Source organism: Triticum urartu, chromosome 4A (assembly GCF_056163025.1).
Source record: "Triticum urartu cultivar PI428250 chromosome 4A, HENAU_Tu73, whole genome shotgun sequence".
NCBI classification, from domain to species: domain Eukaryota; kingdom Viridiplantae; phylum Streptophyta; class Magnoliopsida; order Poales; family Poaceae; genus Triticum; species Triticum urartu.
In genome coordinates this window covers 603,052,149-603,079,301 of record NC_141876.1, presented here as the reverse complement: position 1 = coordinate 603,079,301, position 27,153 = coordinate 603,052,149, and the positions used below count along the sequence as shown (strand labels likewise).

The following is a 27,153-nucleotide window of genomic DNA, read 5'->3' as shown; positions in this document are numbered from 1 at the left end:
CCTAGGGGGGCGCCCTCCACCCTCGTGGCCACCTCCTTTCTTTCTTGGCGTGTGGTCCAAGTCTCCTGGATCATATTCGGTGAGAAAATCACGTTACCGAAGGTTTCATTCCGTTTGGATTCGTTTGATATTCCGTTTCTTCGAAACACTGAAATAGGCAAAAAAAACAGCAATTCTGGGCTAGGCCTCCGGTTAATAGGTTAGTCCCAAAAGTAATATAAAAGTGGAAAATAAAGCCCAATATGGTCCAAAACAGTAGATAATATAGCATGGAGTAATCAAAAATTATAAATACGTTGGAGACGTATCATCGTGCCTCTCGAAACAAAAAAAATATGTTTCCTTTTTTTCCTTCTATGAGAGGCACAAATTTAGTTCTCGTGGAAGCACAGATTTACTTCGCGGGAGGCACAGTCGTGCCTCTTTCGAATAAGAAAAAAAAAGATCGTCAAAACCTATCAACATAAAATCTAGTTTAAAGATCTCGACGCGAAGAATCCAACAACGAAAATGATTCGAGATTTATACACACGCAAAGGTGGGAGTGACCTATGCATTTATTTATTTATTTTTAGAAGAGTGCTCCTGGTCACTGCGCCCACCAGCCTGTACAGTGGACACGGCCCAGGCCCACGAACAGTACCGAAGCACACCTCCACCAGTCAGTCGCCTCCGACGCCGGCGCCTTCCCCCCTCTCTCGCGCGCGCCCCTCCCCACGGACTCCGGCAACCGGCGGCCACCCCGCCCACCCGATCCACCAGATCCCTTCTCTCCCCCTCGGCCGATCCACGCGGGCGGCGACCCTCCGTAGCCATGGTGAGTCCATTCCCCTCCCCTTCCTCTCTAGATCCTCCCCTTCCCTGCGCGCCGCCGCCGCCGGATCCTCCCCTTCCCGCGACTCCGTTCAAATGGGTTCTTGTGTCTCCGCAGGCCAACACGCTGCGGCTGTACCTCACCTGCATCCGCAACACTCTGGAGGCGGCCATGTGCCTGCAGGTACGCACCAGCTCCAGGATCGCCATTCCGCTCGGCAATTTCTTGATTTGCTCAAAGAGAAAATTGATGTCGCGCGTGCTTGTTCCTTGTGCCGCTAGAATTTCCCTTGCCAAGAGGTCGAGAGGCACAACAAGCCGGAGGTGGAGCTCAAGTAAGCCAATTCTTTCACCTGGACACCGTCTCTGTATTCAGAGCTTGTGTTGGTTCTTTCTCTAAGTGATTCGGTTCAGACCAGTAGAAGATTCTGCGTATTATAGATCAAAATCGACGCAACCTTTTTCTCCTGCAAAGATAACGGCCTTCCGCTTCTATTTTTCGTATGTGCATTTGTGTGTGAAAACCTAGTAGAAACAAACTGGAGATGTCTCCAGTTTATTCATAGGATGTAAATTTCAAAGACAACAATCTAGATTGCACCGATACGGTTACGCGTACCAGTATGAGCGCGATACAGTTACTTAAATACATCATCTCTGAAAGGGAAAAGCGCCAATACCCGGATACGGTTGACTAAATATGTTATCAATTAAGCATCAAACCATTTAGCATATATTTAGTCAGTGCAGTCCATTATCTTCTACCTTTATCCATGATTCCAACAAAAGCAAGAACCAGCAGCCAAAGGGTAGCCGCAATTTACCAAACATAAAAGTTCAATTAGAGAGAAAGGGAGGAGCAGGAGAAAATCAGCATTCTACAGGATAGTGGGGAAAGGGGAGCAGGAGCACCGGGAAAGGAGCCCCCCACCGGCACTACTAGAGCCTGAGAGGTATCGGGGATGTATGGTGAAAGAATCAGTATCAGAGATGGTATCCGGTACGGATACGTTAGTTGCTTGAAGTATCGGTGTTTTCTTGACAACAATAGTGGCACTATCTCTGGCTTCCTTTGATAGTTTATATGCCATTGTATCCCTGCAATCGCATTCACATGTGCCCATGTTCCCTTTTTGTTTACACCTCCCCTCCCTGAAGCTCATGGATGCGAGTAAATCATGTTTTGCTGACATCGTCTTTTTTAATCCCTTTTACAGGACTAGCCCTGAACTTCTGCTGAATCCGGTAAGGGAGATTTCAGATATTGATTCTGTGATGTTGCTAAGAAAATCTTGTGAGAGTAATTCCCTTCTATATATGAATTTGATTTTTATCCATGCGTTCTCCTTTTCTCATACGGATTTTACAGCAATTTTTTTCCCAGCTGCAGAATATTGTGGTGATTAGACGGTAGTGAAAAAATTGTTTGAAATGCCTCTTTGTAATATTTCGTTATGCACCAGTATTGTTCATTCCTCAGAATGGCAACACTTGTTCTCAGTTTGGAGCTAAAATTTCTTTACTGTATTGTGAAGTGAGCAGAATATATATCTGCAGACACCTGCCCAAGAAGTATATGGTAATTGCGTGTCATTTTAAACTTCTAACAGATACACTCTTCATTAGACTATATGCTGGAAATCATGAATACATTGTTCTTAGTACTTTAGTTAACGTTGTTCTTAGGCAAGCAAAATTCAGCCTCACAGGACAGTGGATGTTCTTTCATCTTTCATCCTGTCCTATAGTGAAATTTCCAATGTTCCCTTTATAAGACCTGGTCTTTGGCTAGGCGATGACAAGTAACATAGGCCAGCACTGATGCCAATTAGGTACTTAAATCAAGATATAAACAAGATGCTTATACGATAGTATTAAACTGGAAAAATCACACTTTCTCAATTTTGTACTATTCAAATGGCTGTGAACTCGACATGCTAGAATTTCTGATTTATGTACATGCGTAGCATATTAGAGTATAGGATCGAATATTGTTATTGTGTTCTAGAATACTTGCCTGTAATTATTTATTGCGTTTGAGAACACTTGCCTATAATTAAATAACTCGGCATAGCAAAAGTTATTGAATGTATTATTAAAGTTCCCTATGTGAAATTGATATGTGCTACTCCTTCCGTCCCGAATTACTTGTCGCAGAGATGGACGTATCTAGACGCATTTTTAGTTTTAGATACATCCATTTCTGCGACAAGTAATTCGGGACGGAGGGAGTATTTGCAAAACTCTGAAATGGGTGACACAGAGCATATGCGATAAAGCAGAAGTCTAATGAAAACCATATTGTTTAACACTGCTGAAACCTACTGAATCAATTGGTGATATCTTGCATATGTAGTCTGTACCATCTCTTTATGACTATGCTTCTCTGGAGATGAACTTGAAATAAAAAGCAGTTTCTTCAGAATGGTGATTCATAATCAAGGTTTTCCTCTTACAGGTGCTTATATGTCGTAATGAAGCCGAGAAGTGTTTGGTAGAGACTTCAATCAATTCGATCCGTATAAGCTTGAAGGTAGTGAACAATAGCTGGTGGATACTATGATAGTTCTTTTCAGAACATTGTAGCTCAATCATTTGTGATCCATTATGCCATCATATACTTGTTTTCTTATTTGGCAGGTTAAGCAGGCAGATGAACTAGAAAATATTCTTGCAAAGAAGTTTCTTAGGTTTTTGTCGATGAGGGCAGAGGCATTCCAAGTGTTGAGGAGAAAACCAGTTCAGGTATTACAATACTGTGTGCATGCATTACTTCTGTACCTCTAGTAATCGACTACTTGTAGTAGTACACAAACTTTATTCAACTGAAGTTGGGCCAGTAGGGCTACTTGATACTAGGGGATTACACATAATTGTCTTTTCTAACTAATTACTCTATCCGCTCTGAAAGTTAAGAGGTCTATACATTTTAGGAATTTAGTTTGATCAGCAGTTAGACTTGGATTAAGTGTTGAAACTGGAAATTTCAAGTGTCAAATTGAAAAACTTGATATCAGCAATACAGTATTCAGGACAACTAAATAGTAGTCTCTATGTTGCCTGGAGTTTTACCAGCTTTCGAGTTTTCCATCTTGATGACCTTCTCACAACGTTTATTAGCCATGTGGATCGAATTTGTTTTGGTACTTGCGGGAATGTTAGTGTACAGCATTTTATCCAAGGACACCATTGGAAAATGACTAACTTGGTTTTCTTTTGTTTCAGGGTTATGATATTAGCTTCCTCATAACAAACTACCACTGTGAGGACATGCACAAGCATAAGCTCATAGATTTCATTGTTCAGTTTATGGAGGTAAGTAAAGGTCTAGTAAATGAACAGCTGACAGCAAGAGTAAGTTTGGACATGTTTGTAGTTTCTGAAATGTTTATCTTACGTGCCTCTATGTAAAATAAGCACTCAGCAGTTTGTACTAAAATCACAAATGAATCCCTTATACAAATAATTTTAGAGTACATCTATCATGAAACGGCTGTGCGCCCAGCTTGGCGATTGCCCATAAAGTGTTGCCAGTCTTGGATTGCCCATTTTACAAGTGAAGAAGAACGAAATGCAGAAGACTCACGATCACGTTTTTCTTTCACAGTAGAGCTAAAAAAAATTGCCCATAAAGTGCTGCCAGTCTTGGACATGCTTTGACACACATATGCTTCTTCGTGTTGTAGGACATTGACAAGGAGATCAGCGAGCTCAAGCTGTCGGTGAACACACGTGGCCGGCTGGTGGCAACCGAGTTCCTAAAGCAGTTCATCTGATCTCGCTATCCGACTTCTCATCGCGGAAGGACCAATTCTCCATTGGGAGTTTCTCAGCCTCCTCCTTGGAGGTGTTGGCTGCTCTCCTCAGGTTAATGAGCTTCTGGAGTATTGGTGCACCCGGTCGATGACAAATGCAAGGAACAGTGTGTGTCCTGCTAGGAGCGATGAACTGTTAGAAGTGTGGTGCCAGGTTTAACTATGAATGTGTATTCTACTCTACTTAATTGTTTGATAGAGGACAATATTAGTGTATTAGACATGGAAAAAAATGGAGTTCTGCATTTATCAGAGTGTAGCCTTAATGCCTGGAAATAAAATCTTTGGAGGTCCTTTTTCGTCATTTTAGTTCTGAATGTTCCTATGTATGAACTGTAATTTGAAGGAATATTTGTGTGCTTGTATGGATACAGTACACTGTATGCTACAGAGTACAGACCAATATACCAAGTCCAAATGGTACACCATGACTTCAGGCTCTCCCGTGAAACATTACTTGACATCGCAATAATTATTTCAACTGCAACGGATTCAGTTGCAAGCAGGGCTTATATACGAACCTAAGTGAATCATGGAAACCAAAATTAGATCATCTTTGATTTTATTAGCTGCAACTGACCTAGTTTGCGCAGGATGATTTCCAAATTGTAAGATCTCCAGTGCAAAGATAGTACACTGGTTACTGGTAATAAAAAAGACCAACAAAAAGGTAAACAGTACTACGATTTAAAAAAGGGAAGTTGTTTTTGGTATAAAAAAATGCAACTCTTCTCAAGATGCAAGCCTTCTTAACAAAAACAAAATGTACTTGTGCATATTATGATTTTCCTTTTCTGGAAGCACGGTGAAACATTATAGAAGACTGTTCAAAAACTAGAACTACTATAGATGCTAACCAAAAATGATCCCCGTGTGTGCAATTTTTCAATGATCGTGTCCAACTGAAAACAACTATGTGTGCAATTGAAACTACTATAGATGCCAACAAAAAATGATCACCGTATGTGTAACTTCCGAATGACCGTATCTAACTGAGAAAAATTATGTGCGCAATATCTAAAAGTACTATAGATGCCAACAAAAAATGATGGCTGTGGGTGCAACTTCCCAATTATCGTATCCAACTGAGAATAAATATGTGCGCAATTAAAACTAGTATAGATACCAACAAAAATGATCACCGTGTATATAATTTTTGAATAATCATGTCCAACTGAAAACAACTATGTGTGCAACTAAAACTACTATAGATGCCAACAAAAAATAATTGCCATGTAAAATGGTGTGACGATCTGAAGGAGCAAACTCAATCTCTCGAGGAGAATGGAATGACAGAAGAATCAGCTATTAATGTGTAAATATTGAGCAGTAGTAGTCCGTTTGTTCAATCAAGAATTAGTAAAACACTACAAGAAAGAAAGGGGCGTCGATTTCCGCATCTCCCATGCCCTTCCTCGCCGCTGATCGATGAGATTTGGGGGAATTCTGTCTTGACAGCGAACAGGGGAGGTTGAGCCCTTCCCGACCAGGTGGCACCTGGCACACGCGCCTAGCGATCAGGATGCTATCGTGTGGCCGCCCGAGTCGTCCAAATAGTGCGTATGCACTTTTTATTACAGTAGCATTTAGGCAAAATCTTTGCGAGAATCGGAGATAAATTACTGCATTCCAACACATGGTCTAATCAGTTCTACAAAGCGCATTCCGAAACCCGATATTTCTCCCATATCCATCTCACCATCCCTGACTTTTCCAGTGCCTCAAAACAAACTACAGAGCACAGAGTACATCCATCCATATCACCATAAGTTAGAGAGGGGAATGAAAGCCAAGGACCACATCAAGAGCCTTGGCGATGAGCGCTTCGAGTTCGAGATAGTTACATGCCGCTGGTCAACCAGTTCAGCCTTTGTAGTGAAGCTGGGACTGCAGGATCTGGTTGTCCTCCAGCAGCCGGTCGTACTCGAGGAGCAGCTCCTCGGACTGCTTCTGCAGGGCGTTGACGTGGGCCTCCGCGTCAGACGCTTTCCTCTGGTGATCTTCAGACTCGGATTTCAGCTTCTTCATGTCCTCGCTCAGCTTGGCCATGTCCTGCTGAAGCTTCTTCATCTCGCTGGCTGACTTCTCCTCCTTCTCGCGCAAGGACCGGTTCTCCATTTGGAGCTTCTCAACCTCCTCCCTTGAGGTGTTGGCTGACTTCCTCAGGGTGATGAGCTTCCGAAGGTAGTGGTGCAACCGGTCGATGACAAATGCGAGGAATAGTGTGTATCCTGCAAGGTGCGATGAGCTGTTAGAAGGTTGAAAAAAGATCCGGCATTCCAACTCAGTATCAACATCGATAAAAATGAATGTATGCTGCATTCCTGTCGAACTACAGCCTATAATGTCCCATGCCAACTGCTCAAAATAAAATCTTCTAGGAAGTGATCTTTTGAGGCCTACCTTTCGACATTTAGTTCTGACCTCCCCACGTTCAAGAACGAAAATTACCAGACCAGACTAACAGCTTAGAATTTTGAATGAAATGGCATGCATTTCACTTGAAACTAGCTCACATGATTACTTATTGGTGCCTAGTTAATTCATTAACTGATAGTGCTGCTCTTAGCTGATAGTACACGAGATTCTGTTTCTACAGGCCAACAATCCCCCTTTATAGTTGTCTGGAAAAAGTACACTGCAGATTCAACAAATCCTCCACCTGTATAGACCCAAACCATATATACCAAAGTCCAAATGGCCCTAAATTGCAACTGCGCCAGAATCAGTTTTAAACAGACCCTAAATTCCAAGTTCGGTGAATCATGAAAATCAATATTAAATTTGCTCTATCTTTTTGCATGACAAAAATCATCCCTTAATTTTATTAACTGCAACTGCCTACCTTGAAGATGATGATTTCCAAATTGCAAGCAAGATTTATAACGCAAGAACAGTATACTGGTATGACTGACTACACAAGTAAACAGTACAATAATTACTAAAAAAAAGTAAGTTGTTTTCTGTACAAATAAAATGCACCTTATTTTCAAGTCCTGTTTATTGATCTAAACCTTCATAAGGAGTCATGAACGAGTAAGATAGTTGCCTATCTAAATTTGCAACGTTTACAGGCCCTAGAGTTAAGACTAAAAGGGGCCTTTGACATACCCCTTAGTCGATGCATCAGAAGCCTGAACATTTTTACAGAACTAGGTGTCCAATCCTCACCAATAATGGACATGATGTTAATTTAAGGCATAATATTGCACGCCATTAATCAAAACAGATCTGTCTCTAGACAGCTTTACTTTCAGCTAAGAATCTGTCACCCAAATTCCGGCCAAACATGAAAGCAGCATAAAGCCTATGCAAGCCTAAGCATATCAGTTCCTGTTATATTGTATCCAACCCAGGCTTGTATAATATAATGGGATCCCTAATATAATATTTCTTGATCAGTTGACCAACACCACATGGAAGACTAATGTTACCAACACGTAAATATAATAGCCACATTCTTTAATTACAGAATCAGATTGCGGTTATATACTAGATTTCCAGTTTCAGATTGAAAATGCACAAGTTACAGATTGCAATTTCTATACTCCGTAGTGGAACCATAAGATACCAAGTGGATTCACAAACATGTATGCTAGGACCTGAGACAACATTTGGTTGATATAACCCTTTATTCAGTACATCAAAATCCTGAACATTTTTACCAAACTATTTGTCCAATCCTCACTTGTAATGTCCAAACTCCGGCCAAACATGAAAGCAGCATAAAGCCTATGCATAATATAGCATGGCATTAATCAAGGCAGATCTGTCCCTGGACAGCTTACTTTCAGCCGTCCAAACTCCGACCAAGCAAGAAAGGAACATAGATCTGATGCAAGCCTAAGCAATATCAGCTCCTATTGTAGTCAACCCAGGCCACTACAATATAATATTTCTTGACCAGTTGACTAACACCACATGAAGGACTAATGCTACAGACACATATAAATATAATAACAGGATTCTTCAACTACAGAATCAGACTGCAGTTTTGTATTGGATTTCTAGTTTGAGATAGAAAATGCACATGTTACAGACTGCAATTTCTATACTCCGTAGTGGAACTATAAGATACCAAGTGGATTCACAAACATGTATGCTAGGACCTGAGACAACATTTGGTTGATATAACCGTTTATTCAGTACATCAAAATCCTGATCATTTTTACCAAACTAATTGCCCAATCCTCACTTGTAAATTGTAATGGACATGATGTTAATCTAAGTCATAACATAGCATGCCATTTAGCAAAGCAGATCTGTCCCTGGACAGCTTACTTTCAGCTAAGAATCTGCCATCCAAACTCCCACCAAGCAAGAAAGGAACATAGATCTGATGCAAGCCTAAGCAATATCAGCTCCTATTGTAGTCAACCCAGGCCACTACAATATAACATTTCTTGACCAGTTGACCAACACCACATGAAGGACTAATGCTACAGACACATATAAATATAATAACAGGATTCTTCAACTATCGAAAAAAAGGATCAGACTGCAGTTTTGTATTGGATTTCTAGTTTGAGACAGAAAATGCACATGTTACAGACTGCGATTTCTGTACCACATATCGGAACTATAAGCTACCAAGGGGATGCACAAACATGCATGCTAGGACTTGAGACTACATTTAGTTTGCGCATTGTTCATGGCCTATTCTAAAGTATACAGTGGAATTATAGATCTATGAGAACGAAAACAGCATCTAAAATGGCACCTTCATCTCCAAAGCTACCCCCCTTCACAACCTAAGCAGCAAATTCCTGCTTGTAGTCCATAACGTGTGATTTACATTGTAATTTACATACTCCTAGAATGGACTGCAAATTACCGGTAGGATCCGAAATGCTAAACGCACAATCTTGAGAGAGGATAGAACCTAATAGCAGATACATTGCATATTGTAAAATACAGATTGGTATAACAACACTTTTCTGTACTTGACAACAGGCGAAAGCATCGGAAATGACTAGTGGTTGCTAACTAGCAGTTGCTCGGCCCCTTCAGCAACTAAGCAGCAGCCACCACTATCCCAATGCTAACTAGTAGGATAGGAGTAGTTGGTAGCTAGCACCATGCCATGAGCAAATCAAGAACTAGTAGCAGAGGCATCTGGTGCTGTGGGAGTAAGAACATGAATCGAAGAAAGAAGGCATGCTGACCGATGAGGGATGCCTCGAGGAGGTGCGTCCGCCAGAGCACCTGGTCCATGGGGCTGACGTTGCCGATCTTGTGGCCCCTGTTCTGGATCCTGACGATGGCGGCGACGCTGGACATGAGGATGACGGAGAGCGTGCAGGCGAGCGTCTTGACGGTGGCGGGGCCCTTGCCGGTCTTGACCTGCTCCACGCCCCGCATCGCCAGCTCCCGCAGCGGCCCGATCTTGACCATGAGCAGCAGCGCCACCGCCCCCTCCGCGAACAGCACCAGGAACAGCAGCGGGATCATGGCGGCGGCCGCTCGCAGATTAACCGGATGTCGGGTCTCCTTGGATTCCGCCCGGGAAGTTAAGGGCGGGGCTTTTCAGCGGAACAACAACCGACCGGGTCTCTTCCACGGCGCGAGGATTAATTGGCGGAGGTCGCTCCGCCGCGCGAGTACGGCGGGAGGTCGTTTTCCGGCGGAGGAAAAAGATGGCGAGCGAATCCAGTCGGCGGGGAGATTCAACTTCAACTCGGAGGCGGAGCGGACAAGAACCCACCACCACCTTTCGTTCCCCTGGCTGTCCTGCGAATCGAATCAAGTCAAGAGGGTGGCGCGTCGTCGGCGAGCAAAAGGACGGAGCAGCTAAAAGGGGGAAGCAAATCAATTCATTCTTCGGGAAGGAGGAAGAAACCCCCACCTCGTCTCTGCCAAGAACCAATCCTCCTCCGGCGGCCTGCGGGCGGGCGCGGATCACGGGAGGATGGAGCGAGGAAAGGGGGGTGGGAAAGGGGGCGGAGGGGCGGCGGCGAAAGGCGACGGGGAGGGAGCACGCGCAGTAGCGGGATGGGGGGAGTGGAGTGGGGTGGGGAGTGTGGAAGAGCGTGAAGCTGGTTTGGCCCCCTCTGCCTGCCTGCCTGCCTGCCTGCTCATTCCCAGCCAGTACTACTCTTTTCTTTTGGACTTTTTTTTTCTGTTCTGTTAAATGAAAAATGATAAAGTGAGTAATAATAGTTCTTTTGGCCTTTGGGCTCTTTCTTTTCCATTAACAAAAATGATAAAGTGTGCTTTTCATTGTAGTGAGAATAATTCACAATGTGCTTGATGCCGCTGCAAATCTTGGAGACTTTAGGCTAAATAAAAGTCTCCCCCACATGCATGCTTAAGGAAAAGATGGAGCGCTACTTATGAGCAATGCATCGCCAAACCTTTGCTGGACCTCCCAACCTTTTGTAGATGGGTAGAATTACCAATGTACTGGTATGATCTCATCTCATCTTTTTGTAATGTGTTGCTTGCTTGCTTCACTTTTGGGAAAAGGGGGTTGGAGGGAGTCTCAATTAAAGTTTTGCATGTTCCAGTTTACTCCTCAATTGCCGCTGGCTTCCCTTTGCTTTCATTCTGGGCATAGTTTTTGTTTGGTCACAGTTGTGAGTGCTATGCTACTCGACTAGTTAATCTTCGGCTCGTTAACCTCGTACCCACTAAGGCTGGTTGTAATGGGGAGTATCATATACTAGTATCATGCATATGATACTAGTGTATGATACTACCTCCCTAATGCATAGTATCACATAGTAGTATCATGTAGTATTCTATTTATTGTCATGCATGACACAAAGTAGTGTAGCATTTATTATGATACGGTATCATGATATGATACTCCACCCTCTCTTTCTTCATTTAATACTATGACACCTCATCAAAACTGCCTAATTGGCATGCATGATACTAGTTATGATACTATCATTACGACCAGCCTAAAGCTCGACTTGTTAAGCTTGTTAACGAGAGAAAAAAAACTTTATTCAGCTCTGTTCATTTAAAGCTTGTTAAGCTCGCGAGCGCTCATTAACAGACTACAATGTGTTACAGGCCTTATGGCCTATGAGGTCAGAGTGTGGATGTAATTCTTATGAAGGAGTGTGATGACTATAGGAGGAGGTGCGCTAGTTTGCTTTCTCCCGCGAGTTAGATTAGATCAATTAGGTTGAGTAGATGGATCCGGTATATGCCATGAAATATTATGACGTACGATAAAATTACGTGTTATGATGTACTAACGAGTTGCTCGCGAAACTCGTTAGCTTGTTCGTTAAGCTAAGCTTGTTAAGTTTAACGAGCTGAAATCAAGATTGACTGAAATTACTTTTTCATCCGTGAGACACGTGTCATGTCCTCTACTATTCTAAATTATGAACCAGTAAACCGAACACTAAAAAGACTGCAAAGCCTGCTCCCTAGCAACTCCACTGCTAACATGCCTCAAGCCAAAGAGTAGCTCGAGTCCATAGCAGAAGTGGCACAATGGAACAATCGGCTTAGCAAGCCAAAAACGATCTGTCGGCTAAACACTCCGCCAATCGCATGCACACACTTCGCCCGCATAGCGATTCGTGTTCGCATCAACGTTTTTGCTTTTGCGGGCAGCAAATGCCGATTGCTGGTACAACTTCCATCCCGACCGGCAGTGGTGCACTACTGGGGGTGACTACTGCAAGCCAGCTACACCACTTTTTGGATGCCCCCCTCTAGGCTAGCACTGCCACCGGTGACCGTTGTCGTGGTGAGTGTTGTCTTCGAGGCTACAAGAGGTTGACACGGGGGACCTACAATTGACAACTAAAAGGCTAGCCGCAATCACCCGGGATGCAAACGCGATGCATCATCACCATTTGTGATCTATAGGTGCCGGAGACGACCACCGTCGTTGCTGCAACCAGCCGAGAGAGAAGTTCCGACCACCAATCCGCATTGCCGCAATCGGCCAGCGAGAAGTTGTGATCACGAGTCAACATTTGCTGGAACCGTTCGAACGATAAGTGCAACAGGCTATGGCGGAGCTGCAATGGGCAAATGGGATCCGCCGCAACCCTGTGGGAATAATGCAATGGATGACACCATATTTTGCTGGAATCAGAGAGAATAAGGGAGCTGCAACGACCAGTAAAAATGCTACAACCGCTGCAAATTTATGCTGGAATCAGAGAGAGTTGCAACCAGAGTGTGACAGAGTTGCAACCAACTATGGTGAATATACATCCAGAGCATGACAGAGTTGCAACCAGCGACACAAAAATGCTACTGATGTCAATTTTTGCTGGAACAAGAGAAAAGTGAGGGTTGCGAGTACGTCATCATCTCCACTGATGCTGCAACCATGGGGCAACACCGGCTAAACGCAAAGCTGTGATTGGCGGCGCATTTTTTTCAGGGACCGGCGAGACACGATGTTGCAACGAGGGGCAGGAGGAAGTGTTGTGATGTCACCAGCAAGGACCAGTGCTGCGGCCGGCGACTAGAGGTGGCTACCCATGGCTGCAACGGAGTATGAAAAAAATCTGCTATTGGCGAACTTTTTTCTGCGACTAACGGTGACAAGGACGTGAGCGTCGACGACGGGGGGAGTGGTTGGAGGGAGTCTCAATTAAAGTTTTGCATGTTCCAGTTTCCCCTCAATTGCCGCTGGCTTCCCTTTGCTTTCATTCTGGGCATAGTTTTTGTTTGGTCACGTCATAGTTCTGAGTGCTAAGCTACTCGACTAATTAAGCTTCGGCTCGTTAACCTCGTACTCGTTAATGCTCACCCGTTAAGCTTGTTAACGAGCAAAAAACTTTTTTCACCTTGGTTCATTTAAAGTTCGTTAAGCTCGCAAGCGCTCATTAACGGACTATGATGTGTTACGGGCCTTACGGCCCGGAGCAGGTGTGCTAGTTTACTTCCTCGGTCAGTTGGATTGGGTAGATGAATCTGTTATGCCATGAAATGTTATGATGTGAGATAAGAATATGTGTTATGATGTACTAACGAGTTGCTCGTGAAACTTGTTAGCTTGTTCGTTAAGTTTGTTAAGTTTAATGGGACGAAATCAGTAATTGACTGTTCATTTAAAAGCGAGCTATCAAGCATTTTCATTAAACTCGCGAGCTATGAGCTTTTGATCCAAACCTACTGAGTGCCCCCCCCCCCTCAAAAAAAGATGATTCGACAACGGGGCTGCATGGGAATCTGGAACTTGTCTTTGGAATTATCTTTTCATCAGCGAGTGCCCTGCCCCATGCTATTCTGTATTATGAACTGAACACTAAAAAGATCGCGAAGCCTTCTCCCTCGCGGTAGCAGCTCCACTACTAACAGGTCTCAAGCCGAAGACCAGCCTGAGTCCATAGCAGAAGTGGCACAATGGAACAAGTCGCTTAGCAACCCAAAATGGTCGGTCAGCTGAACACTCCACCGGTCACATGTACACGCTTCGATCGCGCGGCGATTCGCGCTCGCATCTACGTTTTTGCTTGTGCGGGCCACCACTTTTTCCAACAAATGCCGACTGGTGGTCACAACTTCTCACACGACCGACGATGGTGCACGATGGGGGGTGACTACTGCAAGCCACCCACACCACTTTTTGGATGTTTCCCCCTCCGGGCCATCGCTGCCATCGATGACTGTTGTCACGGTGAGCGTTGTCGTCGAGGCTGTGAGAGGTTGACACGGGGGACCTACAACTAATAGCTAAAAGGTTGTCAAGCCGCGATGGCCCGGGATGCAAACGCGATGCGTCGTCGCCACTTGTGATCTAAAGGTGTTGGAGACAACCACCGTCATTGCTGCAACTAGCCAGGAGAGAAGTTGCCACCACCAGTCTGCATTGCCGCAACCGGCTGGCGAGAAGTTGTGATCACCAGTCGACATTTGCTGGAACTGTTTGAACGATAAGGTACAACAGGCTACGGCGGAGCTGCGATGGGTAAATGGGATCCACCGCAACCCTGTGGGACAAATGCTATGGACGACCCCATCTTTTGCTGGAACCAGAGAGAAAAAGGGATATGCAACCACCGACAAAAAATGTTATAGTCGGTGCAATTTTATGCTGGAATCAGAGAGTTGCAACTAGGGACACAGTTGCGACCAGCGACACAAAGTGCTATTGATGTCAATTTTTGCTGGAACCAAAGAAATGTGAGGGTTGCAAGCACGATGTCATCTCCACCAATGCCGCAACCATGGGGCAACACCGGCTAGATGCAGAGTTGTGACTGGCGGTGCGTTTTTTGCGCGGACCGACGAGACAGGATGTTGCGACCGGGGGCGGGAGGAGGTGTTGTGCTATCACCGGTGAGGACCGGTGCTACGGCCGGTGACCGGAGATGGCTACTCATGGCTGCAACAGGGTATGAAAAAAGTTGCTATTGGCGAACTTTTTTCTGCAACTAACGACAACAAGGCGGTGAGCGTCGACGGCTGGGGAGTGGGTGGCCGGTGAGGCAACTGGCTCCTGGCAGAGTATGCGCTACACGATACGAGGAAGTGGCCGCCATTGTTTCCCGTGGGATTTTCTCATACGGAGGTGGTCGCAGGAGGATGAAAGAGTCGGCTAACTCATGTGCAACTGTCGCAAGAGAATGCATCTGACGGCATATTCATGCAAGTGCATACCATATCGATACGGATTCGAAACAGAAATTATCCGTACCATTTACATTTCTGCAGTGGAAACTCTCAATAAATTTATGTGTCTTGAGGGAAAAAAAACACGACCTGGCTCCCTTCAGGTGCACATGCCTTCAGGCTAGATCGAATAAGCTCTGGTGACTTGTAAGCAGTGGAGAATTTTAAAAACTATGAATAATGACATATTTAAATATATTTTGAACATGTTTATTATAAAACTAAATACTTTTTCGAATGCAAACATTTGTAAAAATGCGAACATTTTTTCAAAACACAAACAATCTTCAAAAAATAGAAACAAAAATTGAAATTCTGAACAAATTTTGAAGAAAGAGAAAAAAATGAAATTCCGAATTTTTTTGAAAACATAATTTTTTTGAAACTCCGAACTTTTATGAAAACGCGAACAAAATTTGAAATTCGGGAATGTTCCCAAAAATGTAAAGGCAACGAATATATATTAAAAAGGGTCGCTCGGGCATGTGCGAATCAGCGACTGTTTGAGGCAATAAGCGGCAAATATGGTATCCCCTACGTCTCGCCTACAACTTGGTGCTTTTGTCAGGCCCAATACTGTGTCTGCGCACGAGTGTTTTCTGTGTTTTTCCCCCTCTGTTTTGCACAAGTTTTTTTCTTTTACTTTTTATATTACATATTCAGCTTTTCCTTTTATTTTGAAATTTTCAAAAAATCTCTAATTTTGTTCATACACATTGTACATTTTTCGTATACATCACGACCATGTTTTCACACACATTTCACATTTTTCTAAAACATGATCAACATTTTTTTCACATATATGTTTTGATGTCTACTTTTTTCATACACATTGTATATTTTTGGCATATCTCTAAAAGATTTTCTATATATGTTTAACATTTTTTAAATACATGATTAACTTTTTTTTCAAACACATGCTTTCTACCTTTTTTTTAATATGTGCTAAACATTTTTTTCAAATACGCATTGAAACATTTTTTAGTTATATGATTGTTTTAAATACAGATTTTTTTACATTTGTATAAAAGATTTTTAAATTTTCACTAGCATATTTTTTTAATGCATGAGATTTTTAAAAATGTAATATACATTTTCAATGGTATGAAACAGTTTTTACATCGTATAAACATTTTCTGCCACATACGTGTTTTGAAATGTGTGAACAGTTTTTATATGTCACAAAACTTTTTTTAAAGCTACCAATATTTTTTGATAATTATGCTAACAATTGTTTTGCACTGCGTTAATATTTTTCAAATCCGCGGTTTACTTTTTAAGTAAATTAAGTTTTGAAATATATGTATTTAGATGTTTTTCAAAAATATAAACAAAGGTAAAATATAGGATGGGTGGGCCCCCACACCCTATGTGTCGCGCTTGGATTCGCTGGGGTTTGCATGCATGGATGCGACTGGCCGAAGCTTGGGCCGGTCGGTCGGCAGGAAGCGTTTCCCTTTTCAAAACAAAGGAATATTTCCAATATGTTTGAGTCACTGGAAAAGTTTCTATATAAATATATTGCAAACAACCCCTGACAAAAATGTAGTTCTAACAAATACATACGAAAAGTCATATTCAATCCTAAAAATCAAACACCCCATGGAAAAATAATCTAAATTTCCTAATCCTCTACTCCTCTAGATTATCAGTAAAAATGCTTTAGATTGATGTGTGACGCTTCTTTTATCTAACACAGAAAACAGAGTTTACCTTCACAGCTAGTCCGATTACTGTTGCATTTCCCTGCTAGTCTGCATTTATATTGCCCTTTCGTACAGAGAAAAGCAAAACAAGTTGGGGACACCCAACTTGAGAAAACAGAACAGAAATTCAGACAAACGAAGCGCCACACCAGGACACGAAGGCGGGGCAGTTTGCCAGTTTCACAGCCTCGCCGAGATCGCCGGAGTAGGCGGAGTAGCTTGGGTCCTCCTGTTCCAGAGCTCCAGGGCTCTTGATGCATACATTAGTTTGGTTACCACCCAGTCACTCTTGGCGAATTTTCTTGGTGCAGCAAACTTTCTCTGAACAAAGCAAGAAACAGATTTGCATCATACATCATGGTTCCATACAACAGCAAAATAAATCAAACGCCGGTAGCTTCCTACCTTATTCCAAGATATGAATGTTGTTTGCACCACAATATGTATGCATCAACTTATATATAGCTAAACAGCTTGAGGCCTACGAGATCGATTCAGCGTGAGGAGGCGCTCCGCGACATCTGTCATCGTGGGCCTTTGATCCGCGTCAAAGTTAATACATTCCACAGCAATCTCTGCAAGATGGCCAAGAATTTCCAGGTCTCCTGTTGTCACTGCAATATCCATGTCAAACCGATGGGTTGCTTTCTTCCCCTCTTTGTGAACTTCAACGAACCGCCTCGCCAGGCTGCGACTGCTATCATCATAATGATTGGGCTTCTTCCCGCTAATGACCTCCAAGATCACAATTCCAAAACAGTAGACGTCAGTTTTTTCGGTCAGCAGGCCTGTCTGCACGTACACTGGATCCCTAATATAACTCCCGCCGCCAACGAGAATGCTACTGTATCGCCAATCACTCAGATCAATCAACTTCGTTATGCTAACGTCTGAGATCTTTGGCACAAAGTCATCATCCAAGAGTATGTTTGCTGATTTGACATCACCATGCACTGTTTTGGCACGGGCTTGTGAATGCAGATAAGCCAGACCTTGTGCGGATTCTGCGACGATATTCAGACGCACATCCAAGTTGAGAGGCATCGCGGCTATGAAGAATTTCATCGAGGCTTCCATTGGAGACGAACTCATACACAAGCATGAGGGAGCCTGCTTCTAGGCAACAACCTATGAGCCTAACAATGTTCTTGTGGCTGACTTGAGACATGATGACGACTTGATTTTCAAATTCTAAATTCTGCAGCGAACTATAAGTAAACGGTATCTTTACCGCAACCTGTGTGTTATCAACATAGCCCTTGTAAACATGAGAGAAGACGCCTCTTCCAATCAAATTCGTACTCTTTATTATTGGCTTGAGCTCCTCTTTTCTGAAGATCTTTGTATTATGTAACTTTGCGAATGTGCACATGTCGATGCTATGGAGGTTCCTGCTTGCTTTCCTGTGGAAGACGTTCAATTTGTTTAACTTGCAGAACACCTTAGGGATACAGCTAGAAATGCTTGCGCCACAACGGTTAACCTTTTGCTTCATATCTTGCACTCCTCGTGATAGTGATGGTAATTGGTCTAGTTTCTGTTGGCCATCCTGGGAATGAAGCCATTCGATACTTTCCGCGACATCTTCCAGTATTTCAGAGTGTTCCTCGACATCCACTTGGAGGCTCCCAGCTGCAAGTTATCCAATTATTTCTCCAGGCTGTTCCTCCCTTGGACAACTTACCCGCGGCTCAAACAATGAACTGCCAATGCTAGTTTTGTGTGAACAGTCTGCACTTGCCATTTTATCAAGCCTGTTAACTATGTGTTGTGTAACTGGTCTCTTCTTTGGGTCCAAGTCCATGCACTCTACCGCTATCTTGCAGCATACACTTACTTGTTCCAACTGTATGTTGCCCTCTAATGCCTCTCGAATCATCCAACTTTGAACTACCTATAAGGTTGCAATCATGAGTTAATATTCATATAATAAAGTTTGATGATATATGTGATTATTACATTACAACTACCAGAGCAAAAAATGATGGAGAATCCTAAGAAAATGGGTCGTCATGATTTTCCTTCATGGGGACTATTTAATTTCAGTCTGCATATTTTAGCTTGATTTGTGTATATAGTGCCTATGTCCATAGTATAGAGAATGGGTACATAGGAATAATGCAATTCACACCTTGGTACATTAAAACTACAACTGAAGTATACAAAACATGATAACAGAATAATGATCAGTTTGTTTAGGTGCCATATCAAAATGTAGGATTTCGTAGTACATACTTCCATAAGTATAAATAGTCCCAAAACTCAACCGCCTCACTGAGGTTGTTTCATAAAGTAAGCATTTAAGAAAATTCAATGGTATTTAAAATCAACAATTCAACTTGGAGCAAACGCCTAGATTATGCTTACATCCTCATCTTCGCGATAGCACCTAACTCCTGCCACTATCTCCATTATTATTACGCCAAGACTATATATGTCTGACGAGAATGAGATTTGTCTTGACACTAGTGCAGAACCGGGCAATAGCACCGGTTCGTAAGGCCCTTTAGTGCCGGTTCCATAACCGGCACTAAAGTGTGGGCACTAAAGGCCCCCTCCCTTTAGTACCAGTTCAGCACGAACCGGTGCTAAAGGGCAACCACGTGGCACGAGCCAGCTCCTGGGGCCGGGAGCCCTTTAGTACCGGTTGGTAACACCAACCGATACTAAAATGTTTGGGGGTTTTTTGGTTTTATGAATTTTTTTCATTTAATTTTGTGTTTTCCATTTTAATTCTTTTTCGTTTGCTGGTATTTTACGATACTACACATTGTACACGTTATGCATATATATATAAATAGAATTTCTAGTAGAACCAATCATATATATATCATCAATGTCTCACAAACCACCATATTAATTCACACATACACACATGTATAGCTATGCAATTTCTCCTACATATGCATGTTGCCTTCGGAGCCAGTGGCATTAGCCTAATTGGTGCCTTCGGAGCACGATGACAATTGAAAGTGGTTCATGACCTGGTCGATGGGGACGGTAGCGGGTAATAGTTCTCCCTTCGGATTTATGACCTGGTCGAGCAAAAATCCCGCTATTTCCTCTTGAAGTGCTTCTACGCGCTCCGTTTCTAGGAGCTTGTCCCGCACCTCTGTGAACTGTTAAGAAGGAGATCAATATGCATGTGTATTAGTTGTGTGACTAGATATCGATAATGGTGTAAAAATTGTGAATAGTGTTCTGACAAGCGTACCTATTCCTGTCTTTGAGATCTGCTCCTTTCGGACGCCATCATGCGAATGTTCTCGCAAATGCAGAATGCACACAGATCAGTCCCCTGCGCCTGCTTCAGGGCCTTTATTACGAGAATGGAATTTAATTTGATCAGATAATAATTAATCAAGTATGATAATTAAAGAGATGACAGCTAGCTAGCTAGCTAGTACTACTTAATTACTTACCTTGGGTCGAAACCATTTCAGCTGTCATTTCCATTCACCTTCCGTGACACTGATGAACCTTGCCCAAGCCCTGCCCGCCGACAAAGAAAATGAATAAAGGGGTTATTAAATAGTTCATATCATGAAATGACAAACTAAATAGGCCGAGATATATAGTTAATAATGATTGAAATTACCTGTTGATTATCCTAAACAAGATGTTATAGTCACTATTTGCTTTGACTAGTGAGTCCAGTATTTCAACTGTTCCAGCGTCAACTTTAATGATACACAAGATCCAGTGAAATCTACATGCACACACGTTTGCATGTCTTAATTAAGCGGGCATATGTAAGCAAAAACATGTAGCTAGCTAGTAGGCAAAAACAGAGAATTTGTAGTACAAAAAAGTGTGACTCACTGGAAGTTGTAAGGAAGTAGTATATCTTCATTGTATTTGAGGCGCTTCAAGAACTCTAGCATGCTGTCTTCTACCTGCTTTTCATGATGCTTGTTTATTTTCCATATGTATTCATTAACGGTGTTTGGGTCAATGAACCCAATGCCATAGCGTCCACCTTTTCTCATTTCATACATCTTCATCCTGCATAATACCACAGAAAAGAATATAGTGAGGATAATTACAGGTAATGATTGATCAAAAGGATCACTACAGCTAGCTTGAGACTTAAATAACAGAAAGAAATCACTTACAGACAATAGCAACTGACGATAGATTTGTCGAGTGCGTCTTGATTGTATAACTGAAACAGTTCAGAATACTCAACGGCCACAGCTTTCTCATGGTAGTAATGATCCTTCTTGACATACACCATGAGGGACTCTCGATCGGATCTCTTGGTAATGTCCATGTACCATTGATGCAATTCATACATTCTCGTTGGGAGCTTCTTGACATCTTCTGGCTTGACCAAAGGTTGGCCCCGGACATATTTCCATTTTATTTCCTCCTCTGTAATCACAGGCATGTCCTCGATCTCGAGGAGTTGTCCAACAGTGATCTTGAGTTCTTCAGCCTGCATTATATGCTCCTGGGTTATTACCACATCGCCCACCTCGGGAACGTAAACTGTTTGGCCACAATAATATTGGGCGCGCGTACTGTCACGTGTTGTTGGCGGCACAACAAGCGGGGGGATCGATTGCGCCGCCTGTTCTCCCAGCTGGGCAACGGTTTTCCCGCATTTTTTGACAGCTGCTTGTTGTTTGCTCGAGCTCGAGCTCGCCTCCTTCTGTAGACGTTGTCGATGTAACTTCCTGATGTGGCGCTCATAGTCTGTGTCAACAGGCTTAGGAGCTGGTGGTTGAGCCATACGAATGAAGTGGTCAACTACTTCCACAGGCACTTTCTCCCTTGGCGGCGGTGGCGGTTTCGGTCCAAAATGGGCGTCGACTTCTGCCCGCACTATGGCATTGGTTTGCTCCTCGGTCCTGTCGTAAGCCCTCTCGGAAGAGGAGTAGTGAGGTTTGGACCATATTTATATCGCTTGCCTCCGCCTGTACTTCCTGTACTATGACCTCGACTCGTACCGCTACGTACCATAGCTGCGGGGTGTCTCTTCTGCAATTGCTGAGGCGGCGGAGACGGCTGACGGGGCTGAGTTGGACGAGGAGGAGTGGCCTGAAGCTGTGCCGGACTTGGAGGAGGAGTGGCCTGAGGTTGTGCCAGACTTGGAGGAGGAGTGGACGTCTGACGCTGTGTCGGACTTGGAGGAGGAGTGGCCTAACACTTTGCCAGACTTGGAGGAGGAGGAGTGGCCTCACGCGTTGGTGGACTTGGAAGAGCGGGGGTCTGCTGACTCGGTGGCGGACTTTGACGAGGAGTCGGGTGACGCGGTGTCGGTGGCCTTCGAAAGATGATGCAATCCTTTCTCCATAGGATGATACGATGTTTGGCATCTCCGAGTGTATGCTCCTCGTCACCTCCAGGAATGTCAGGCTCTAGCCCCGAATATTGGTCCACCACCTCATCAACTACGACACGAGCATAGCCTGCTGGAATCGGGTTGCAATGGAAGGTTGCATCGGGGGAATTTGTATAAGCAACGCCGTCCGCCACCTTCAAGGATATGTTCTTAATTTTGAAGTGTAGCTCGCAGTTAGTGTTCTCCGTGATGTCATCCACGGGGTATCTATCCAGCATTGCGTCAAACGGGGCGGAACCCACGCTGCTTCTCGGCATGGATGGGGCGGTGGTATCCAATGCTGGATCATCCGCTAGCTGCTGCAGCTGCTGAGACCCCCTTTGCTGGCTAAGTGAGTCGATCTGCTCCTGCTGCCGCTGGAATTTGACTACCAAGTCCGCGTGCGCTGATTCTAGGCCTTGAAGGCGTTCATAGTCCAGCTTCCTCTTCTCCTCCTCCATCTTCCTCTGCTTCTCCTCCGCAATCTTCCTTCTCGCACGGGTTCTGTAGTCGGCGTTCCAGTCCGAAAACCCCTCATACCACGGAATAGCGCCCTTGCCTCGTGTTCTTCCCGGGTGTTCAGGATTTCTCAGGGCACGCGTAAGCTCGTCGTTCTCTCTGTTGGGCTGGAACACCCCCGTTCGAGCCTCTTCTATTGCAACAAGTATATTATCGTCGGCTCCGTTCAGACATGCCTTCGTCGAAACTTTGCCTGTCTTCGGGTCCAACTCCCCCCCATGCGCATAGAACCAAGTCCTGCACCTGGGGGACCAGCTCTTAGTAGCCGGAGTGACACCTGCATCCTCCATCTCTTTCTCAGACTTATCCCACTTAGGCATTGCCACCGCGTAGCCACCTGGCCCCAGCTTATGAAACTTATCCTTTTTTTCGGCATTCTTCTTGTTTATTCTTGACCGTTCCTTAGCTAATTCTGAATCCTACGAAATCGTCCCAATGAGCACTTTGATTCTCTAGTGTTCCCTCGAATACTGGAGTCTTCCTTCCTCCCTTGACGTACTTGTCCCATTCACGATTCTTGTGGTTCTTGAATGCAACCGCCATCTTCCTAAGAGCAGCGTCCTTGACTTTCTGCACATATGCTTCTGTGAAATAATCTGGTAGGGTGAAATGTTCCATGAGAGTATCCTAAAGCAGACTTTTTTGTCTGTCGTCGACAAAAGTAAGATCTGGACGTGGCTTTGCTGGCTCTCTCCATTCTTGAAGGGAGATCGGGAGTTGGTCCTTCATAAGAACTCCGCACTGACGAACGAACTTGTCTGCAATCTTCTTAGGCGCTAATGGTTCGCCATTAGGTTTGATTGCCTCAATATTATACTTTACGCCCTCCTTCAACTTTTTGTTCGGGCCTCGTTTCGTCCTGATGCCTCCAACCGAATCATCCAACTTTGAACTACCTATAAGGTTGCAATCATGAGTTAGTATTTTTATAACCGATTTTGATGATATATGTGATTGTTATATTACAGCTACTACAATAAAAGTGCTGGTAACCTAACAAAATAGACCATGATGATTTTTACTGCAGTCCAGTGCATGTAGCTCCCGCTTGCGCAGGGTCCGACCACTTTGGGTCTATTGTACGCAGTCTTTCCTTACATTTCTGCAAGAGGCTGTTTTCAGGACTCGAACCCGTGACCTCATGGTCACAAGGCAACAACTTTACTGTTGCGCCAAGGCTCCCCTTCAACATGATGATTTATATTGGAACCATTTAATTTCATTCCACATGTTTTAATTTAATGGAATTTGCATCGGGTATCTTTGCGATTAAAGTATACATAATATCACACATGTATATTGTCAGTTTATTTAAGTGGCATACAGGATGCAAGACTACATCGTATGAATATGTTTTTCTTTCATAGTGAAAACACACACATGTTTATCTAAATGTGATTTGAATTCTGATGACTAGACTCATGCCTCACAACTCAACCACCTCACTGACAGGCTGTTTTCATAAACTAGGAACAAAGAAAATATCATAAAATTATATTTTTGCTAAGTTAAAGCAAAACACAATTATTTCAAAATATACACTGAAGCTTGGAGTTAAAGCCTTAATTGTACTTACGGTCTCCTCTTCGAGATACCACTTCACTCCTGTTAGTATCTCCAAGATTACAGTACCAAGACTGTATATGTCTGACGCAAATGTGGTTCTTCCTGATCTGAGGTACTCTGGATCCATATATCCCCTGTGAGAAGATTTTAAAGGTCTTAGGATAAATGAATGTGCAAATAAATGTAAAGTAATTAAGCCGTGCATAAAAAAATGAATAGCTTTCAGGAGGTTGTCTTACAGTGTTCCACACCGGCTTTTAGTAATTAAACGGGTCTGACCTTTATCAAGGCATCTTGATAGACCAAAATCACAAATTTTGGATACCATGTGAGCCTCTACCAATATGTTAGCAGGCTTAAGGTCTAAGTGAATAATCCTCTTCTCATGGAGAAGAAGTAAACCCTCACATATCCCCCTGATTATTTGATATCGCTCCCTCCAGTTAAGACCACAAGATGCATCGGCACAAAAAGCGACCGAGATACGTATTTTCTTACTTAATTTAGGTCCTGGCGATAATGTGACATAATAAGTCAACAACATGTTATGTATTTAAACCTTTAACTAAGTAAATATGGGAATAGACGTTTTCAACCTACCGGAAATGTGCTTATCAAGACTCCCGTTGCATACATATTCAAAACAGAGCAACCAGTTCCGTTGATCTGCCATGACAAGATTCCCCTCGTACTCTTCCATTTTTCCTTGCATGTCAGCGCAATAGCCCAGAAACCGTACTATATTCTTGTGCTTGGCCTTTATCAGGTTTCTAACCTCTTCATGGAATTTATTCTCGGGAACAGCAAACGTGTTGGACAGCTTCTTCACGGCAACCATGCATTTGCCGACCACTCCCTACAGCGACAAAGTACATTGTTTAACAAGAACTCGTGCGCGTGTGGTGGTGTGAGTTTTTGATATGTCTGTTTAGCTTTTAGACCAACTGTGATTAGGATTGGAGAAACAAGCTGACGGGGTCTAGTTGTGTGGTACCTTATAAACCACCGCGAACCCGCCGCTACCAATTTGGTGATCAACAGAGAAATGATTTGTGATGTCTTGCAGAAGTGAAAACGGCAGGTTTGTGGGGTCTGCATTTTCATCAAGCAGAAGCCTATCCAGGACATGAACTTGGCTTGTGCCGGCTTCATGGTCCATTTGCAATCACTGCAAAAGAAATGAAAGGACACTTAAAACAAGAGCAGTGATGATCTAAAAAAACAAGAGCAACTAATGCCTACATTTTACAGTGAGGGTAGCTACCAGTATACATAATTACACGATTAATCAATCATGGAAGGAACAATTACAGAATGAAGACCTGATGCATCACACAGCAATAGAATTGATCAAGTGCATGCTATTTTAAATTTATTTTGAAGGAGTCATATTTCAAGCTTTCCATCAAGGGACATACTATCTGATTGACTAGTTTGCCATATTGAACACACAATGTGATCTCCTCTGGGCATCAGTTCTTATCGAGACTACTCATTCACCCCCACATTAATTGTGTATTTACTCAGCTTCTCGACCATTTGTCAACACAGTACTGGGTGGAAACCATATTTTTGACATATGTGGTTGAAATTAAAAGGTAAATAATTAAGCAGGCATGCTCTTGGTTTCTTTGCTTATTCACAGAACTGATGATGTGATCACGATAACTAATTACCACACCCTGGTGTCATCGCAGGGTACTTTGACCACTTTGATTTGACCAAAAAGGGAGAGTCTTGAAGATGTAAGCTTCTCCAACAGGTGTTTTAACAATATATGTACGCTTGACATGCCAAGGAATTAGCTACTACTACAACCACTGTAACTTAATGCAAGGCGTTTTTGCAGTTTGAAGGGAGTACCTAGCAAGGAGACTCAGAGAGGAGATTAAGATGAAATCAGAATATGGACGCAAGATAATGCACTACGTAGCGTGCCGCCTTCCATCCGAAGAAAATCAGATCGACAAGAGATTGGTGAATTAAGCTACGAATTAACACATAAATACCTCGGCTCCAAAGACCGGTTGATGAATGCGCAAAGCAGTCCCTCGGCAGGTGACTTTTCTCTGGCGAGGTATGAAATGGATCTTGCTCACAGTGGCATGGCCGATGGGATCGATGGATATGTGAGGAAGTAGAGAGTCAATGCCCAGCCGAGCGAGCTAGCCTCACTGCTGCCAGTCTTGCTTTGATTCTCCCTGACAATGCCTAGGTAACCACACGCCCTTCTATGTTTAGTGACACTAGTATACTCCCAGCATGGATAGGTGGAACACCCCTCCCAGCATCCGCGCAGTATAAATGTATAGTAATACAAACCGGCGAATTGGCACAAGCTAATCAATCGAGCTCAACCAGTTTGTATCTCGAGCAAAAATGGATTGATTAATTTGTGCGCATCGATTTCCAAAAGACACTACAGTACTCTCACCGATGGGGGGGGGGGGGGGGGGGGGGGGGGCTGGAGGCGTGCAGGGATTCATCTTCCTCGATTCCGCCTTAAATCCAGGGACCGGCGCAAGTAGCAATGGAGGTTCGGCGCAAGAATGCTGATGGGTTGCGACGGCGAGGAGGGAGAGCGACGGAGTGGCTGGCACTTGGGAACCCCCGTTCTTCAGTGAGTATACCCTCTCTCTTTTTTTTTTGAGGGAGTATACCCTTTTTCGCAGGGAAAGAAACATATGGTTTATCTTTGATTTAAAATTGCTTTCCTAAGTATTTTAAGGATTTCATTTTTCAGGAAAGAAATGCATGGTTTATTTTTGGAACAGGTGATACGCAGAATTCTGCCAATCTACAGATTTACATA

General features: G+C 43.4%; 3 protein-coding genes across 4 annotated transcripts; 1 reads left to right on the top strand and 2 right to left on the bottom strand.

Annotated features, from left to right (window-relative positions):
• The first annotated feature begins 598 nt into the window (after nt 1-598).
• ARPC4 (binding protein) lies at nt 599-4,932 on the top strand. The gene is made up of 8 exons (XM_048716945.2): nt 599-817; nt 932-997; nt 1,096-1,148; nt 2,031-2,058; nt 3,272-3,346; nt 3,454-3,558; nt 4,039-4,128; nt 4,500-4,932. Exons 1-8 carry the CDS (start codon nt 815-817, stop codon nt 4,587-4,589), a joined length of 510 nt encoding a protein of 169 aa, XP_048572902.1. The 5' UTR covers nt 599-814; the 3' UTR covers nt 4,590-4,932.
• Nucleotides 4,933-6,226: 1,294 nt separating this feature from the next.
• On the bottom strand, nt 6,227-10,642 carry LOC125553162 (uncharacterized). 2 transcript variants are annotated; one of them, XM_048716946.2, is made up of 3 exons: nt 10,474-10,642; nt 9,794-10,358; nt 6,227-6,859 (listed from the first exon to the last, which is right to left on the bottom strand). In XM_048716946.2, the coding sequence occupies exons 2-3, from the start codon at nt 10,077-10,079 to the stop codon at nt 6,492-6,494; spliced, it is 654 nt and encodes a 217-aa protein (XP_048572903.2). In that variant the 5' UTR covers nt 10,080-10,358; nt 10,474-10,642; the 3' UTR covers nt 6,227-6,491. The 2 variants fall into 2 exon arrangements, with proteins under 2 accessions (XP_048572903.2, XP_048572904.2); XM_048716947.2 differs by having other exon boundaries at nt 9,794-10,353.
• Nucleotides 10,643-17,395: 6,753 nt separating this feature from the next.
• On the bottom strand, nt 17,396-25,503 carry LOC125553163 (uncharacterized). The gene is given in 6 exon segments (XM_087521091.1): nt 17,396-17,978; nt 17,980-18,824; nt 24,352-24,475; nt 24,581-24,806; nt 24,945-25,197; nt 25,336-25,503. Coding segments are annotated over 6 exon segments (2,196 nt in total). The 5' UTR covers nt 25,501-25,503.
• Between the last annotated feature and the right edge of the window lie 1,650 nt (nt 25,504-27,153).